The sequence below is a fragment of the Arachis ipaensis genome, chromosome B1 (assembly GCF_059453495.1).
Source record: "Arachis ipaensis isolate K30076 ecotype BB chromosome B1, ASM5945349v1, whole genome shotgun sequence".
NCBI lineage: Eukaryota > Viridiplantae > Streptophyta > Magnoliopsida > Fabales > Fabaceae > Arachis > Arachis ipaensis.
In genome coordinates, this window is record NC_142436.1 from 9,768,387 (window position 1) to 9,786,750 (window position 18,364).

Below are 18,364 nucleotides of genomic sequence, written 5' to 3' on the forward strand. Positions count from 1 at the left end.
TACTAACTAAAACATACAAACAAGTAAATATAATACCAAACATATATATATATATATATATATATATATATTTATTTATTTATTTATTTATTTTTAATTATTATAGTGCGGATCTCCGGATCCGCGGATCGGATACGCAAATGTAGAGCAGATATCCGCGATCCGATCCGCAAAGGGTGTGGATCGGATGCGGATATTTACCGCGGATCTGCGGATACGATCCGATCCATGGACACCCCTAGCGGGACGCATAAGAGGGGAAAAGTGAATTTAACAAGTGAACATTAATCGACAGTTGAACAAGTCTATTGCAATGATAAGTACTTAACAAAAATAAATTGTTTGATGGTAAAGAGGAAACCGGGTCTTGCTGACCTCGTCAAATCGCCTGCTCGGCGTGTTTGAGCTAAGAATAAATTTTTCTTAAGTTACACGCATTCCAGGTTCTTGGGACTTCCTTACCATCGAGACTCTCCAATTTATAGGTGCCCTTGCTAATCATTTCTTTGACCCTGTAGGGGCCTTCCCAGTTTGCCGCCAGCTTGCCTTCTCCTTGAGTCGGCAGTCCGATGTCGTTGCGCCGCAGGACTAGATCGTTTTGTTCAAATTCTCTCCTGAGTACTTTGGCGTTGTAGTGCAGGGCTATTCTTTGCTTTAGTGTTACCTCTGACAAATGGGCCATCTCCCTAGCCTCATCTACTAGGTCCTTTTCTACGGCTTCCTCCACTCTTTGCAGAAGTAACCGTGGGCTCGGCTCGCCGAACTTCATGGGTATCATAGCATCCACCCCGTATGTCAGGCAGAAAGGGGTTTCTCCTGTGAACGATTGCTCGGTCGTTCAATAAGACCAGATAACTGAGGCAAGTTCGTTAGCCCATGCGCCTTTTTTATTATCAAGCCATTTCTTGAGGCCTAGCAAGACGACCTTGTTTGCGGCCTCAACTTGGCCGTTCGTCTGGGGATGCTCTACAGACGAGAACTTTTACTTTATACCCAAACTGGCGAGGAACTCTACGAACTTCTTGTTGGTGAACTGCATCCCGTTATCGGAGATAACGACTTCTGGGATGCCGAATCGGGTTATTACCTGTCTCCACATAAACTTTCAACAATTGGATGAGGATATACTGACCAGTGGCTTGGCCTTTATCCACTTGGTGTAGTAGTCGATAGCAACAATGAGATACTTGACTTGCCCCGGACCAACCGGGAAAGGTCCCAAGAGGTCGACTCCCCATTGTGAGAAAGGTCGGGAGGATGTCAACAGGCTTAGCTCGGAAGCCGGCGCCTTATGGAAATTGGCGTTCTCCTGGTACTTGACGCATTTCCTTACGAATTCTTTGGAATCCTTCATCATTGATGGCCAGTAATAACCAGCTCTGATGAGCTTTCTTGCTAGGGCTTTGCCCCCGATGTGATGACCACAGCACCCCTCATGGACCTCTCTAAGCACATAGTCCGTTTGGTCAGGATGTAAGCACTTCAACAAAGGTTGACTGAGTCCCTTTTTAAACAATTGTCCTTGTATGGTCGAGTATTTGGCCGCTTCCCTTCTCAATGCTTTGGCCGCCTTCTCGTCGTCGAGGAGCTTGCCGCTTTCCAAAAAGTCAGTGATCGGGTCCATCCAGGAGGGATTTACTTTTGTCAAGTGGAGGGTGACTACTGGTTCCTTTATCAAACCCTGAATGAGAGACCGGTTGCCGGCCCCCGGTTTAGTGCTTGCTAGTTTGGACAGGAGGTCCGCCCGTGTGTTCCTTTCTCTCGGGATGTGTTGGATCGTGACATCCTCAAATTGTTTGCTTAACTCTTTAACCTTCTCCAGATATTTCTGTAACAAGGAGTCTTTGTCTTGGTAGGTCCCGTTAACTTGAAAGGTGACGGCCTGCGAGTCACTGCATACTTCTAGCCTAGTGGCGCCAACTTCCCGTGCTAAGGTTAAACCGCCCAGAAGGGCCTCGTACTCTGCTTGATTATTTGATACCAGGAACTCAAACTTGATCGATTGTTTATATATGACCCCAGCGGGGCTCTCCAAGATGATCCCGGCACCTCCGAACGTCTGGTTGGAGGCTCCGTCTACTTGGAGCCTCCACCGTATGTTCGTCGCCTCGGCTGAGCCCCATGTTACTTCTACCAAGAAGTCGGCCATGGCTTGTGCCTTAATCGCGTGCCTGGGTTCATATTGCAAGTCGTATTGGGACAACTCGATGGCCCAAGTCATCATTCTTCCCGCCAGGTCGGGTTTCTGGAGTATCTGGCGGATTCCCTGATCTGTTCTCACGACTACCTGGTGACCTTGGAAGTACTGTCGTAATCTACGGGAAGAGGTTAGGAGTGCAAGTGCCAACTTCTCTAATTTGCTGTATCTCAACTCTGCTCCTTGCAGTGCTTTACTCACGAAGTAGATTGGTTGCTGAACCTTCCCTTCCTCCCGCACCAACACCGCTGTCATCGCTTCATCCGTTATGGCTAGATACAGGTAGAGCGGCTCTCCGACCTTGGGCTTCCCGAGAACCGGTGGTGTTGCGAGGATCTCTTTAAAATGCTTGAATGCTTTCTCACACCGGGGTCCATTCAAACGCTATCCCCTTTTTCATAAGGTTGAAAAATGGTAGCGCTCTAGCAGCCGACGCTCCTAGGAACCGTGATAGCGCGGTGAGCCTCCCTGTCAGCCTTTGGACGTCTTTAATGCATCCCGGGCTCTTCATCTGGAGTATCGCTTCACATTTTTCTGGATTGGCCTCTACCCCCCTTTGGGTTATCATGAACCCCAAGAACTTTCCTGCTTCCATGGCGAAGGCACATTTAAGTGGGTTGAGCCTCATGCCGTGTTGTCGGAGGGAGGCGAATACGTTTTCCAGATCTCCTACAAGGTCGTCAGGTCGGGTGGTTTTTACTAAGATGTCATCGATGTATGCTTCCACCCTTTTGCCTATGAGGTCGCTGAATATCTTATTCATCAACCTTTGGTAGGTGGCCCCCGCATTCTTCAGCCCGAACAGCATTACCCTGTAGCAGTAGGTTCCCCCGGGCGTTATGAACGCTGTCTTCTCCTCGTCTGGCCGGTGCATCGGTATCTGATTGTACCCAGAATAAGCATCCATAAGGCTCAGATACCGATATCCCGCCGCCGCATCGACGAGCGCATCAATGTTGGGTAGGGGGTAGCAGTCCTTGGGGCATGCTTTGTTGAGATTGGAGTAATCCACACACATCCTCCATTTTCTATTGTGCTTTCTCACTAGAACTACATTCGACAGCCAGGTCGAGTAGTCGAGCTCCCGTATAAATCCCGCTTCGAGGATGGCCGTCTGCCTGGCCACCTCCTCTGCTCTTTCTTGTGACATCTTCCTTCTCCTCTGAGCCACTGGTTTGGCCTCCGCCTTGACGGCCAAGTGGTGTGACATGAGTTGGGGGTCTATCCCCGGCATGTCGGCTGGCGTCCAAGAAAATAGGTCGCCGTTAGCCCTGATCATTTCCATTAGGGGTTTCTTCAGGTCGTGTGGGAGGTTTCTGTTCACGAAGGTGAACTTCTCCTCTGTGTCGCCGACTCTGAATTTCTCTAAGTTTCCTTCCGGCTCGGGTCTGGGTTTGTCTTCGACTCTAGCGTCTAGGTCGGCAAGGAATACTCCCGATGCTTCCTTGGACTTCTTCCTTAATGAGAGACTGGCATTATCGCAAGCTACTGCCGTTTCCAAGTCCCCTTATATGGATCCCACGGATCCGTCATCAGCGATGAACTTCATTACCAACATCTTTGTACTGATCACTGCCCCAAGATCGTTGATGGTCTTTCTCCCTAGGATGACGTTGTAGGCCGTGGAGTCTCGCAGAACCACGAACTCAACCATTATCGATCTTCGCCCCTGTCCTAGTCCTACGGATATTGGCAGGCAGATTATCCCATCTGGCTTGATGAAGTGGTCGTCTAAGCCTACAACACCGTGCTGGTGGGTCTTTAAGTCGGCATCCCGTAGACCCAAGGCATCGAACACATTACGGAACATGATATTCGAGTCAGCCCCGGTGTCTACGAAGATCCACTTGATGAGGCCAGTTCCCACTCTGGCCGTGATGACCATGGGAGGGATTTCCGCGACCTCATCGAACCACTGGTCTTCCGGACCGAACGAGATGGGTGGAAACCTCTTGGAGCTTCGCACGGGAGATGAGGAAATCGCCAGGACTTTGGCATCTTTTTTGTGTGCCGACTTCGACCTTGAGGGTGCGTCTCTTGCTGTTACCACGTTCACTATGGTAAGGCCGTGTTCGTTGTCGTCTGACTCATGACGTCGCTTCACCGCGCGGGTCTTATCCTCTTCCTCGCGGTCGCAATCTCGTCTTCTCGGCTCCCTGATGAAATGGGAGAATTCGGCCAGTTTTTTGTCCCAGATCGCTTGTTCTAGCGCGTCCTTGAGGTCGAAACAATCCTGTGTCTTATGTCCATAGCCCTTATGATAATCACAATAGAGTCTCTTGTTCCCTCCAGTTCGGTCCTTCAGAGGTCGGGGCTTCGACAAAATTCCCTTCTTGGCTATCTGCTGATAAACTTCTATGATGGGAGCGGAGAGGGGGGTATAATTGGTGAACTTCCCGACTGGGGGAAACGGCCTGGACGTCTTGCCTGGACCGCCGTCTCTGGCATGCTCCTTTTGTCTCTCTCCGCCACCGTGCTGCCTAGGTTGATTGTAGGAGGGCTGCCGCTTGTTGGTAGCCACGACTTGACTGACTTCTTCATCGTTGATATATTCCCTGGCTACGCTCTGGATCTCCTGCATCGTCCACACCGGCTTCGTGGTGAGATGCTTCCTGAAGTCCTCGTTCAGGAGTCCATTCGTCAAGCACAGAATAGCTACCGAATCAGTTAGCCCGTCGATCTCCAAGCATTCGTCGTTGAACCGGTCTAGATATTTTCTGGTCGGCTCGCCGGACCTCTGAGTCACCCCGAGCAAATTGATCGGGTGCTTTGTCTTTGCGATTCTGGTAGGGAATTGGGCTAGGAAAGGGCGGCTAATGTCCGAAAACCTGGCCACCGAGCCCTGCGGGAGGCTGTTAAACCACCGTATTGCAGGTCCCGCTAGAGTGACCGGAAAAGCGCGGCACCTTACCTCGTCTTCCACTCCCTCCAGGTTCATCCTGGCCTCGAAGGCCGTAAGGTGCTCCTGCGGGTCTTGGGTTCCGTCGTACCTCATGTCCGTCGGCTTATCAAAGTGCTCTGGTAGCCGGACCTCAAGGATGGAACGATGAAACGGGGTTGCGCCCATTATCATGGGTCGCCGCGTTGTCCTTGGTCTTCCCTCGCCGTCTTCCCGTCGACCGTCTTCCCGGTCTTGCCTGGTGGCGCGTCTCCCTTCCTGCCGGGTGTATATGATGGGGTCGCGGCGTCTTCTTGGGCGTCCTTCCTCCCGGGCGCTCTCGAATTTCGATCGTGGGCTAGGCATTCGCCGGGAGTGACTTCTCGGAGGAGAACGGGAGTAGCTCGATTCGGGAGTTTGTTGACGATGTTCCTGATCTGCCAGCTGGCGCTCTAGGTTCTACATCTTGTGACGCAGTTCCTGTATTATTCTGGCGTTGTTGCTGCCTGTTCCCCCAAAGGGACGTCTTTCTTGAGATCGCGAAGATGGCTCTGTTCGTCGTGGAGGGGACCTCGTGCGCTCCCGGGAGGAAGCCACGGAGGCCTCCCCTCTGTGCTCGGCCCCGCGGCCTGGTTTTCCAGGACCCAGTACAACGTCCATTCGGGCATCCCCACAGACGGCACCAATGTTTGGTAGCTCGTGTACCAGATGGGTCGTGGTGATACTTTAGTCGGTGAGATGGGGTATCGCCTGATTCTGGGTAGCTGGGTTGGAGGAGGAGTAGCCGACGTCCCGAATTCTTCGTGTGGAGAGGGGGGTGTCACCTGCAAAGACACTCCGACGCTCTAGTCAGTTAAGTGTGCAAGCGAAAAGGCGGATAAGATGATGTGTGTGACGTACCTTGGGGAGGGGTAGGTCCCTCCCCTTATATACCATGTCAGAAAAGTGGGCCCTATAGGAAGAGGCCTCCTTCCAGGAAGTTTCCTTCTTCCCAGCTATTGTGCAGCTGGCAAGGGGGGTACGTGGTCGGGTCGCCAGTCAGGCGGGCGCGATGACCCGCTCAAACGGGTCGGCAGGTCTCCGGGCTGGGTCGGTTTCCATTCTCAGCTGGGCTGGGCCGTAACAAGTTCCAACTTCTTGGCTAGTCGCGTTTTCCAATCTGTCTGTGCTTCCGTCCCTTTATCTTTATCTTCATCACTTGCTAACTCTACATAGTAGACGTTCTCCCCTGGCTTGACATGCTGACCCATAAATTCATGTTCTCCATTCTGAGCTTCCTTGGATAGTTTTCTTAAAGCATTCTCCTCCGTTCCACCCTCAGCAGTTCTTAATTTTCCTTTCCCTCTGTTCTGGCTTCACACGCTTGTTTGTCCCACTTTCTTACTAACATGATTCTTTTCAATTCCTGGCCTATGATTTCTTTTTCTTTTTTTTTTCCAGGCCCAACTTCCAATCTTCCATTTTATAGCTGTTCACTTCTTCCTCTTCAGTTATATAATTATTCAGCCCACTTCCTTCAACATTCCATGCTCGCTGATGTAAAGCCCCTGTGTTGGGTCCAATATCCCTTGTTTGTCCGTTTCCACCTGATTTCTGAGCCTCATTCCTCCTTTCTTCCTTTTGGGCCTTTTTGATATTGGCCCATTCGTTGTTCCTCTCTCTTATCTCCTTAATGAGATTGCTGAGCTTATAGGCTGCTCCTAGGTCACGCTGCGTATCCCTTTCTCCCTAAAAATTAGGGATTTTTGGTACTTCTTCTGCTTGCTCTTCTGCATCAGCCATCTCTTCTTTTCTCCTCATTTGGTTTTCCCAGACACTTTCCTCCCGGATTTTCTGCTGCATCACTCGCTCAGCCCTAATCCTACTCTCCCCAGAGCTTTGTTCTTCACCACTCTCTCTATCAGGGTTCAGTTGCTCACGTGCCTGCTCCTCCCCTTCCTCTCTCCATCCTTGTTGTTTTGAGGTGCCTCCTCTCATGGTTGGACCTGGTCGTCCCTGGCTTACTCCCAGTCCTGGTGAATATTTCTTTTTTGTTGGATTCCAGCATGCCATGGCTGTTGGATTCTTGCATGTTTTCTTCTCATGCCCTAATATACCACAGTTGAAACAATAGTTGTTCGGCAGCCTCTCATACTTGAAAAAGACCCACAATGGTGGCAACTTCTCTCTATCTAACCAGAATACTATAGGTAGAGCCTTGATGATATTGATGCTCACCCTGATTCTCAGATATGGTCTCCTAAGGACTCCATTTACTTTTGGTTCTTCAGCTTTGACCAAGACTCCTAACATTTGGCTGATAAGAATACCTGTCTCTTTGTCCATGAAGTCATGTGGAATGCCATGCACTTGAATCCAAAATTTCATGAAGTCATGGTCAACTTCAAAAACTAATTCGCCCTCCCTCTATAACCTGAGATTGACCATATTTCCTTTGACATTTCATGGTCCATTCTGAATAATCTGTAGCTCTTTCTTTCTGTCTTTGAAGCTGAATAACATCTTCTTCCATCCAATGTCTATAACTGCAACTCCTTGAGGGTTTCCCCACATTCCCAGCAAAGCATTCTTACATGTTTTGAAATTTATCTCCTTGTCACTTATTAACTTACCCACCACATTTAAGCAGTCTTTCTTATATCCCAATTCTCCAGGCTTGTTGAGCTTGATGACTTTTTCTTTGATATTGTTCATGTGTAGGTTGCTAAAGAAAAATGTGTGTTTCAGGTTTCCAATGGTTTTGAAGGTTTAAGTGAGGCGAGGATTATGTGAGAATATAGATTTGGTAATTAAAACAAGGCTGAAAATAATTTGTTTTAAGTATCACATCACACCCACATTACACACTCAACCATTCACCCATACGACACTTAAAAAATTCGTTTTCAATACTTGGTGGATTCACCAAGCAACCCCCACTTCTTTTTTTTTTTTTTTGGACATTACCCCCACTTCATCACTGCCAATTTGCAACCCGATAAAGACTCCCCGGGCCCAGAGTTCCCTTATTATTATTGTTCCTGTTGGGTTATCAATTTATCATTGATTCTTTACCTTTACGTTTTCTTTTGGTCGTTGGGCCTGAGTGGTTGTACAATGGTTGGACTATATGAAGAAATGGGCCTCATTTTGATCTTTTGAGCCCAATTGGAGCTAAATATACCACAATCCTAGATTGTACCATTCTTTCTCCTCCTCCGTTGTTATTCTGCTGAGTAACCAGCAGCGGCACCTTCGACTTCCAAAATGGGTGCATTCTCTCTCTCTCTCTCTCCCTCTCTCTCTGATGTTCTTTGAAGTGTTTGGATGGTGAGTGATTGAATGATGTGAATTTGGTGTGCAGGTATCTCTCGTGATTCTATGCACAAGAGGCGCGCCACTGGTGGCAAGAAGAAGGTTTGGAGGAAGAAGAGAAAGTATAGCTCTTCTACCTTTTCCTTCTCTCTCTCTCTCTCTCTCTCTCTCTCTCTCTCTCTCTTTTTAATATTTAAGGCTTTTCTTATATTTGAATGAATGTCTTTGTTTTTGCTTTATGTTTCTTCTTTCGTCGAGTGTTGATTGGTTTAGTTGAATAGTTGAAGGTCTTTGACATGTATCTGACTTGAGAAACCCGTTCCATTTGTTGTTTAGGAGGTTTTTTTTTTTTTTTCGATTTTCAACTATATCCCCAGTTAGGTAATCCAACGGCTTATCTGAACCTAGCGGATCTGAGCTACATTTGAGCTATGTTCAAGGGTTTGCTACGAGCCAATAAATTGCTTCATACACATAGGGATTCAAACTCTCGACACTTGACTAGAAGCACGAGTGAGTTCCAAATCGAAGGGAAAAAAACATGAGTGAGCTGACCCCAACCCAAGTTGTTTATGTTTAGAAGACCGAGTCATTTTGGTAATTAAGTTTTACTAAATTGGTCTAATAATTTAAAGATTGATAACTAGAAATTTTAGTTGAAGAAGGAGAAGGAGGAGAGGCATAAGAAGAAGAAGAAGAAAGACTTTGTTAGACTTGGTTGCGAAAATAACTTGTTTAGCTAGCATTTCTTTGATTCAGATTCTTGATTCTTGAGACATGTGTATCAGACTATTAGCACTAACTAGTATAATCCCCTTTCACACATGCGTGGCTTTGTTATTGGGAGAATTGGTGATGAAACTTAATCTAAGTTCACCATGATACATCAACTAATATATGATGAAAATCTAATATTGAAGACAATGAGTTATAAATTGCAGTTTATACGATTATAATTACTATCTAATGTGGTTTATAGGTATGAGCTTGGAAGGCAACCAGCAAACACAAAGCTCTCCAGCAACAAAACTGTTAGGAGGATCAGGGTTCGAGGTGGGAATGTAAAATGGCGTGCTTTGAGGCTTGACACTGGGAACTACTCTTGGGGTAGTGAAGCTGTGACTCGCAAAACGAGGATTCTCGATGTGGTGTATAATGCATCCAACAATGAACTTGTTCGAACTCAGACTTTGGTCAAGAGTGCCATCGTCCAGGTTGATGCTGCACCTTTCAAACAATGGTATCTCCAGCATTATGGTGTCGACATTGGTCGCAAGAAGAAGAGTGCAACTTCTGGCAAGAAAGAAGGGGAGGTACAAGTTAAACAATGTGCTTTTCTTAGATTGAGATTCTTTTTCAATCTTGAATAGTGTTGTGAAATTTCATAGCAGTTACTTTGATTGCCTGAGGGCATTTCTCAACATAATTTGGTTGTGTCTGCTCTAATAGGATGCTGAAACTGCAACCGAAGAAGTGAAGAAGAGTAACCATGTCTTGAGAAAGTTGGAGAAGCGTAAACAAACCCGGGTGCTTGATCCTCACATTGAAGAACAATTTGGAAGTGGTCGCCTCTTGGCTAGTATCTCATCCCGCCCCGGTCAATGTGGTCGTGCTGATGGGTATGTAACATTCCATTATCTATGAGATGTATCAAGTACATGATCTTTTGACACCGATATTAGTGTAAAATTTATAATTTGTGTTTCTCTTTTTTAGATTAGGAAATTTCTATTTTCTTGTGAGTGTGTGTGTGTCCATGCACGAGCGGCGAGTTAGTCATTGATTTTGCATTTTACTGGTGAGTCTCGGGGCACTTAATTTATTTGGTAGTCACTTTATTTCTTTTGAACTAATGGCAGATATATATTGGAGGGCAAAGAGCTTGAGTTCTACATGAAGAAGCTTCAGAAAAAGAAGGGCAAGGGTGCTGCTTAAGATGTTGTATTTCCTCCTTTTTAGTTTTCTTTGAATTATCTTGTTGAAACTATTACATCTTAGACAATCAAGGTGATCATTTTGCTAGAATGTCTACTTTCTATGGGTTGTTTTGGTAGTGATGTTGGGTTGTAAACAAAACCCTGAACTTTGAACTGTTTAATGATATTGATAGTGAGTCCTATTTAAATTAAATTAGCACTGCCATTACAATTTTCTAGTGCATTAACTTCCATGTAAAAGGTTTTTTTTTTTTTTTTTTTTTAACTCTGTTCTTGTGCTTCATTCTGTTGCATCCAACAGTTTATACGGACAAAACTTAAGTAGCATGATTGATGAGCCAAAATAGGCAAATATAGTTATTATAACAAAGTTTTTAATTTTATACAGCAGATGCTTTAGAATTATTATTACAATGAAATTTGAAACCAGGCTTTAACTTTTTATACACTCACAAGCTGCAAAAACCAGTATAACCTTTGGGTATGGTCCTTTTCTTGCATTAATGCAAGACGCTTGCGCACCGGTTTGTCCCTACTTGTTGCAAGCCAAAGGAAATCGATGCAGCTGACCATTATGTATAGGTGTGAATGGTGTACATTATTAATATTCATGATAGAAACCACTATGGGAGAATCAATATACATTTGTTTCACTATTTGGAATGCTGCAACACTCTTGTCAAATTTGAAGTAGTGCAAACCCTCACTTCACTGGTTCTAATGTATGCTTTTGTTTATCAATTCTCAAAAGCCTTACAAAGATTTTAAGGATGATAAATGCTAGATCTATAAGTTGATATGATCATTCCTCCGAACAAGGGAATTTGAAGCTTTGCAAATAGAGCAATTGGGACACAAGCCATAATAGCTATTGGTATCCACACCCATTTTAGTCTATTGCGAAGAACCAAAGAAAGCGCAGCAGCAAATGCTACCATGGTAGTAACAATGGCAAAGAACAACAAAGCAAGACCCCATATTAATCTCCGAGGTAACGCCTTGAGAAAATCTTTTTCAGCGTAGCGAGCTGTTAGGATTGACAAGAACATCAGAAGAGAAGCCATGGAAGAAAACAAAGCCAATGCGACCGATGCAGCAAACACTAGGAATGTGTTATCTGGCAAGAATATTGGAAATCCTTTTTCCTGGTTGTTACCTCCAGGTACTGTGAGAACTGCGGCGAAAACGGTCGTAACGATAAGAGCTGCCACTATGCTACAGGAGTTTGCTGTATCTCTCATCCATTTCTCACTTTCTTCTAGCAAAGTCTTGTGTTCTTCCTTGAATAGTTGCCATGCTGTTTTTCCATCTTGGTTCTTAATTTCCTTGTGAATAGGGTGATCCAATTGCTCAACTTTCTGGCGGAGAACATGAAATATTATCAATATCTATGTATATTTTAGCTTCAATAATAGGTAGAAGGTAGCTTTAAGACTGTGTTTGGTAAGTGTATTAGCACAATAAACATCGAGGCAGAGACAAAACAGGATAAGATTATTCAAATTTAGTCTTGGGATAAGACATTTTCAGAGATGTTTTGTATCTCGCAATATTTATATATTTCTGTCCTAAAACCGTTACTAAACAGTGTCGAAATCTAAACTAACCTTGAACCATTGTAACTCCTTCTGCATTTTAAATGCTGCACCAGAAACTGATAACAGTTGAGAATGAGCAGATCTTGCTGCTAGATGTGATGTTGTGTTGTGTGATTCGTCTAATGCTAAGATTAAAATCTTGGAAATTATTGGCATCTTGCATATGAAACCAAAAACCTTCTCTTGTCTATATTTAATGGCGATTTGAACTATATATCCTTCATTTGGAATGCGAGTCCAAACCAAATCCGGAAAAAACTGGAAACATATCCTTAAAATCTCGACTATGCCAGACGATGTGGCATTGTAGATAATTTCCATGCTCACAAAAGACTCCCAAAATTGAGTGTTGCTCATGGTTGAAGCTTGAGAGCAAACATGTTCTACCAATCTCTCAGAAAACACTTGTCTCAGCTTTGCATCTCTTAAATGCTTTATGCTAGGAGCTGCAATTGAAGCTTAATTATTGGTTGTGTAAGAAAAAAATAGGAAAAGAAGCAGCTAAGAGAATAACACCACACCAGAAGTTTGAATTGCATTCCATATTTTGCTTCCAGAATATGATTGATGATGGCTTGATTGGTCATAAGAATCTCTTAAATCACCATGTGGTAAATGATCAAGTTGAGCTGGAACACCTAATATATTGAACAACAGGAATGTTAGATTTCACTAAGGTTGCGTTTGCGAGTTAAATTTTTGGAGGGAAAGGAAGGGAAGGAGAAACAAGTAATTTAACAACCATAATTTTATGTATGTAACATCCATAATTACACACTTATTACATCTAATATTACTCAATTATTCTAGAAAGACTGCAAAATAAGGTCAATCATAATTAACAAATGTAAAATAAGATAATTTTGAGTTATTTTTGGACTGATTTTCTATTATCTCCCAAATATTTTTGTGAAAAATTATGCATAAATACTTACAATGGTAAATGCATCTGTGCAAAATCCCAAACTTATTTCCACTTTGGAAATCAGAAGTTTTCTTTGACAAAACATTAAGTATAATGCTTCCATTTGAATCTGAAATAGTTGCCAAGTTGGGGTAGCGCTGAAGAAGATACATGGTGATATCTGCACTTAGGAGAACCAAAAGGAAAGTTATAGAGAAAAGGATAAAATTAAACAGAGCAAGTAGAAGCTTATGAATGAATGAAGAATGAATGATAACAAGTTTTATGTGTTGGAAAACAGGCTACATATCATTATTTGATTTTAGAATTGGTGTAAATAAGATGTAAGGAACTTGATTCAAAGTTACTCTTCACCAAAAAAAATTCCTTTCATACACTACTTGAGCCAAAAATTTTCTTTACCATGAAATCCTGCAGCAGTAAGCAATGCGACAAGTTGACGAGACGACTCACTAGAAAACGGAAAACCAGGTCTTTCATCTACAGTATTCATTGCAAGGTACCATGCCATCTCTTTACATCTGGTAGAGGTAACACTATACAAAAGTGGTGTAAACCCTTTAAAATCAGTTATCTGTGTCAAAGAATGATTCTTAGCCAACAATGCCTTTGCAGCATCAATGCTTTCTCCCATTGCAACATAGTGAAGGCAAGTGAAACCCATGGAATCCAATTCAGCTAGTAATTCTGAAGGCACATGATGCACTAACTTCTCAAGTATCTTCCACTGAGCTCCTACGGCGGCAACGTGCAATGGTGTTCTGGCCAGTGAGGTGATCTTTGATGTCCATGCACTTGGATCAGCATCAAGGAATGACTTTGCAGATTCCCAATCTCCTTTTAGAATCGCCATGTGAAGGGGTAGGTAGTAACTGTGGTTGAATCCCCTAGCTTTTTGTCAATAATAATGGTATTCGTATGAGTTCAAATGGAACATTACAATATTTCTAAGAGAGTAATGCTAGGGAACTAACTTTTTCCAGTCAACATTAGCCAATTTTTTTAACATTATTTTGCTTATTTTAAATTCTAGACCTGAAATCATAAGCCCCTAATCCTATACCCTAAATTATAAACCCTAAACCCTATAGTTGATTAGTGTTGGTTAACTAAAAATTGGTTTTCTATACTGTCTTTCTGAGAACATGAATACACTTTTAAGTGGTAATTCACACAAAACCCAAAAGATTACAAATTAAATCATCATTAAACATTGCTAAGGTTACCTAATCCGAGAAGAATAGAGACAAATAGAAAATCACATACCAAATTCATTAGTAGCAGCCATGACATCATCCATAGACATAGCTGGACTTGATTCTGCAAACGACATTTTCCTTTGCAAATTGGGTGACACAAGTGCTTTGTTGGTGGAAGAAGGAACAGAACCATTTGGGGTCTTCAAGACTTGGGGGATATGCTTTCCTTGTTCACAACGCAAAGATGGAAAACACTTCTTTGCTTGCTGGCTTTTAAATCATAATATTATTAGTGGAAAGAATTGAACAACAATCTCAGTAGGACAAGCTATACTATTACTACTAATATTATTATTCTTGCATCTTCTTTTGCTTCCTCTTTTGTATTTGGTTCCTCTACCTTTTTTGCTTTTCTTTTTTCATATGAATTCTAAAGTGATGTAGAGGGATGTTGATGATTCGTATTTCCACTTTCTTCTGTTGCTTTTTCGATGCTATAGACAACAATTGATCTCTTGTGTTGTATAAAAAAGGTAAAATATATACGTTTCATATGCTCAAGATGATAATCTACATTTTCGTGTTTACCTTCTTTTATTTTCTTTACTACGAAGCTTCCACATAAAACACTTTTGACATGTGAGATCAGCATAAAAAAGAATGAATATTTTATAATAACTAAACTTATTTAAGCCAACATCCTTTAATAAATTTTAAATTGATAATTACTATAGCAATGTTTTTGGAGAAATTTGTGTTACTATACGAGTGTGGATAATTCATCACTTGTGATATACTCTTTTTGTTCTTCAATATATAATTCCAAACTGATAGAATGTTTAATTTTCTGTTTGCAATTCCCATATCATGGTTTGAACAGAAACTACTACAGAGAAACTTTTCTCAAAACCTTGGTTCGAGTTCCCCTTTCTTCTTCTTTCTTCCTTCTTCTATCTGTTGCTACATGCCACTTGATTACTAACCAATGCACAACTAATAGATAACATCTTCTAATAACCAACTTGGGTTGGTCTAGTAATTCTAGAAGTAATCAAATTAAGAAAGAAGTGAAAAGTAAAGGAGAAAGGATGAAAACCAAAACTTTCAAGAAGTGCGTTTTTCTTCTTTGTTAAAGCTGAAGTTGCCAATTGTGTCTTTGACCAAACCACTCTGAGCCATTCTCCTTGCTTCGTACGGGGAAATGTAACCGTACTTTCTTTTCAACGTCGCTTTAACAAAGTCGTTGCGAGCTTTGGTTCGAGCTTGTTGGGGAGCAACGTTGACATAAGAAAGGTGCGCCCCGAAAGATAAAATAGCAGCACCAGAGAGGAAGCACGCAATGGTCATGGCCAGTTTCTTCGGTGTTGAGGGGAAACACAGCACCATTAGCTTCAAACAGGTTCAACTAATAAAGAAGATCAATTCAACCTCCTAGCATATAAGTTAAATGCACCATTCATCAGATTATGTGTGAAAGAAGATCACATTCATAGTGTGGTAGTAAAATAATCTTTTTAAGGAAAAGAGAATGAGAAAAAAAAAAGGCAAGTCATCAACCAGTTTATTCTGATCGGAACATGCACAAAGTGTCCATTCTTGATAGAAATCTTGTACATTTGGGACAACAGAAGTGACCATTTTTATGAAGAAGTGGTAGATGGACACCAGTTTTAAGACTCTGTATCTTATGTATGTTTACTAGATAGAACAATTAAGGAATTGATTCTGATATACTATCTATTAAAAACGATTATCCTATCACTCAATTGGGTATATTATATCACTGAAACTGTTTGATTTTTATGATATTTATCCATAAACCACTGAGGCTTCCAATTCAAGTATGATAAAAAATCAAGTGTTGAGAAACTAGGGATGTCAACGGGGCAGGGCGGGGGCGGGGGATGCCTCCCTGCTCCCCATCCCCGCCCTCAGATTTGCTCCCCATCCTCGCCCCCATTCCCCGCGGGGATCCCATTCCCCATCTACATAATAGTTCTAACTAATTATTAATTTCCATATGAATAGAGCTACAAGTATCTATCTTATACAAAAACTACAAGATTTTATACAAAAAGTCTAAATGACACGATGGTGACTTTTTCGAAATAACGCAATGGGGGGACGCAACGACGAGCCAAAGGAAAAAGCAGTGGACGAGGTGGGAGACGCGGCAACAGAGAGGAGAATGGACACGACGGCAGAGTTACGAAAAGGAACGCCGCAAATAGAAATTACGACGCGGTAAGGGTGATGGCACGGTGAGGTGTGACGATGCGGTGAGAAAGGTGACAAGGGGGTGGCTGCAAAGAGGTTGGATGGAGTATGGACAGCCTTAGGGATCTCTGAATTGAAGAGGGGTTATGCAAATAAAGATTAGGAATTTTGGGTTTCTATATATATATGTGTGTGTGAGAAATGACTAAAAAACATATATGAGAAATAAACTATTAAGAATAATTCAAGGAATTCATAAATTTCGGGGAATAGCGGGGACGGGACGGGGATCCCCGCTCGGGTCCCCGCGCCTGCTTCGGGGGAATCTTGTCCCCCATCCCCATCCCCGCAGGGAAAATTCCCCACAATCGGATCCCCATTCGGGGCAGTCCCCGCAGGAATCCCCGCGTCTCGGGAAATTTTGCCATCCCTATGAGAAACCTCTACACTCAACCAAACTCAAGTTTGATTAGTTAGAGTCTGTTACAATTCATTCTAGATACTGGTGATTAACTGATGGTGTAAATAACCTTAATCTATAATTAAATATTAGATATAAAGCGCAAAATCATGTGGAACTTAATCTACAACCACAAAAAAAGGGTTAAACTAAACTGCCACAGAGCTTAATATTTGCCGCTGAAGCTTAAATGATGTTTTATGGGAGGAAATTTCAATAAACAGTTGCTAGTGGTTGCTGATGCTACCTTGTGCACCACGGTTCGACCCTAGCTAGCTAACACAGGTGATTGTACAAAAACTTAGCATTCAAATTCACTCTATAAATCATCGTTTAAATGTTTGTGTTACAGTGTCGGTGTATAATACTTAAAACTCAAATGGAAAATGATACAACTCATACGAGTATAAATACAAGAGAAATGCTCAGAGGCCATCAGAATTTATTATTTTTGGCCATCACTTTTAGCCATTAACTCAATTCCTATAATCTACTAATTCAACAACACACCTTTAATCCACAGTTTTAAACATTGATGGCTAACTAATGGCAAAAAACAATAAATTCTAATGGTCCTCTAGCATTCCTCTAAATACAATTACTCAATCATGTACTGTCATGGAAAAAAATGGTTTCTTTTCAAAATAGTGGGTAAGTGAGTCAATCTCTTTTTCACTTACCTTATGTCATAGCACATTCCAATGACAGTTATAGTGACTCAAGTCATAGATACATAACAAAATTTTACTGATTAATCTTCAATGATAATGGAGCAAAAGCGAGTGAATACAATATGAAACGACAAAGTGGCATTTTATCAAACAGATAGGGTGCATTTAGAAAGAAACGAAACGAAATTGATCATGAGCAATTCTTTCTTACGAATTTAAATTCTGTTGGGTCGGATTATAACACATACCTTCGAGCGTTCTTGTGTGTGCAGATATCGAAGAATTGGGAGCACGGAATCAGAATTTGGAAGTTGGAACCAACCGCCTTGGCAGTGGGATTCTGTTCTTCAATACCGAAGCATAACCTAATCTGATCTTAAGCTTCTTCCTTGGTGATGATGAAGATCGGTTTTCTCTTTCCCTCGTGCAGCTTCAAATGAAGATCGTTTTAAGAAAAAAATATGAAATACGTTCAAAACAATTTCGTTACACACAGAAGTAATGACTAATGAAGCGGAAAAGCGTAATTGTTTTTTAGCGTGTCTAAATATGTAAATTTTATATTTATTTTATATTGAACACTCACCTGAATATATAATAATTTAGTTAAATATGTTAAATTATTTAACGATTTTTAATTAATAGTTTCACGTAAATACAATTGTATATAAATTTTTATACCACTGGGGTGGATCTCCAGTACTTCAGGATGACAATGAGAGAATGCATCATTTGCTTATCCCAATCACTCTTTTCAACTATTATAACGAGTGAGATCAAAGGGTCCGAGCAAAACTTAGCATTATAACATTGAGTCCCTTTTCCACTATGAGAAATTCCCATGGATCTGGTCCATGCCATTTTCTGATGAGCAGGATCCTCTTAAAAGAGGCAAGCTCAGAGCATACTGTTATGGCACTGGATTGAGGAAGAAGGAAATAATACTAGCTAAGTTTTCAGAGAGAGAAAGAGAACTTAGAACATATTG

At 42.3% G+C, this 18,364-nt stretch overlaps 4 protein-coding genes across 5 annotated transcripts; 1 reads left to right on the plus strand and 3 right to left on the minus strand.

Annotated features, from left to right (window-relative positions):
- Positions 1-406: 406 nt before the first annotated feature.
- Positions 407-2,452, minus strand: LOC107646053 (uncharacterized). Its single transcript, XM_021107932.2, has 3 exons — positions 1,133-2,452; positions 994-1,087; positions 407-816 (listed from the first exon to the last, which is right to left on the minus strand). Exons 1-3 carry the CDS (start codon positions 2,450-2,452, stop codon positions 407-409), a joined length of 1,824 nt encoding a protein of 607 aa, XP_020963591.2.
- A 106-nt stretch (positions 2,453-2,558) lies between these two features.
- LOC148575682 (uncharacterized) lies at positions 2,559-5,441 on the minus strand. The gene is made up of 2 exons (XM_088502492.1): positions 3,764-5,441; positions 2,559-3,703 (listed from the first exon to the last, which is right to left on the minus strand). The coding sequence occupies exons 1-2, from the start codon at positions 5,439-5,441 to the stop codon at positions 2,559-2,561; spliced, it is 2,823 nt and encodes a 940-aa protein (XP_088358618.1).
- Positions 5,442-8,244: 2,803 nt separating this feature from the next.
- LOC107624240 (small ribosomal subunit protein eS8) lies at positions 8,245-10,499 on the plus strand. Its single transcript, XM_016326758.3, has 5 exons — positions 8,245-8,325; positions 8,419-8,491; positions 9,349-9,682; positions 9,819-9,988; positions 10,229-10,499. The coding sequence occupies exons 1-5, from the start codon at positions 8,322-8,324 to the stop codon at positions 10,302-10,304; spliced, it is 657 nt and encodes a 218-aa protein (XP_016182244.1). The 5' UTR covers positions 8,245-8,321; the 3' UTR covers positions 10,305-10,499.
- Positions 10,500-10,887: 388 nt separating this feature from the next.
- On the minus strand, positions 10,888-17,914 carry LOC107624012 (uncharacterized). Of its 2 annotated transcripts, none has more exons than XM_088500993.1 (7): positions 17,625-17,914; positions 14,096-15,459; positions 13,232-13,720; positions 12,840-12,989; positions 12,426-12,542; positions 11,914-12,350; positions 10,888-11,664 (listed from the first exon to the last, which is right to left on the minus strand). In XM_088500993.1, the coding sequence occupies exons 2-7, from the start codon at positions 14,160-14,162 to the stop codon at positions 11,071-11,073; spliced, it is 1,854 nt and encodes a 617-aa protein (XP_088357119.1). In that variant the 5' UTR covers positions 14,163-15,459; positions 17,625-17,914; the 3' UTR covers positions 10,888-11,070. The 2 variants fall into 2 exon arrangements, with proteins under 2 accessions (XP_088357119.1, XP_020972862.1); XM_021117203.2 differs by having other exon boundaries at positions 14,096-14,298; positions 17,625-17,846.
- Positions 17,915-18,364: the final 450 nt, after the last annotated feature.

Excerpts from the sequence above, each read along its gene's own strand:
- LOC107646053 (XM_021107932.2), bottom strand. The coding sequence starts at position 2,452 with ATGACAGCGGTGTTGGTGCGGGAGGAAGGGAAGGTTCAGCAACCAATC. Across the intron at positions 1,088-1,132 it reads GGATAAAGGCCAAGCCACTG|GTAATAACCCGATTCGGCAT; the intron begins GTCAGTATATCC and ends ATGTGGAGACAG. Across the intron at positions 817-993 it reads AGAGTTCCTCGCCAGTTTGG|GAGAAACCCCTTTCTGCCTG; the intron begins GTATAAAGTAAA and ends AATCGTTCACAG.
- LOC148575682 (XM_088502492.1), bottom strand. The coding sequence starts at position 5,441 with ATGCCTAGCCCACGATCGAAATTCGAGAGCGCCCGGGAGGAAGGACGC. Across the intron at positions 3,704-3,763 it reads CGATCTTGGGGCAGTGATCA|GGGACTTGGAAACGGCAGTA; the intron begins GTACAAAGATGT and ends GATCCATATAAG.
- LOC107624240 (XM_016326758.3), top strand. Across the intron at positions 8,492-9,348 it reads GTTTGGAGGAAGAAGAGAAA|GTATGAGCTTGGAAGGCAAC; the intron begins GTATAGCTCTTC and ends TGTGGTTTATAG. Across the intron at positions 9,683-9,818 it reads CTGGCAAGAAAGAAGGGGAG|GATGCTGAAACTGCAACCGA; the intron begins GTACAAGTTAAA and ends CTGCTCTAATAG.
- LOC107624012 (XM_088500993.1), bottom strand. The coding sequence starts at position 14,162 with ATGTCGTTTGCAGAATCAAGTCCAGCTATGTCTATGGATGATGTCATG. Across the intron at positions 13,721-14,095 it reads GGCTGCTACTAATGAATTTG|CTAGGGGATTCAACCACAGT; the intron begins GTATGTGATTTT and ends ATTGACAAAAAG. Across the intron at positions 11,665-11,913 it reads AGGAGTTACAATGGTTCAAG|AAAGTTGAGCAATTGGATCA; the intron begins GTTAGTTTAGAT and ends GTTCTCCGCCAG.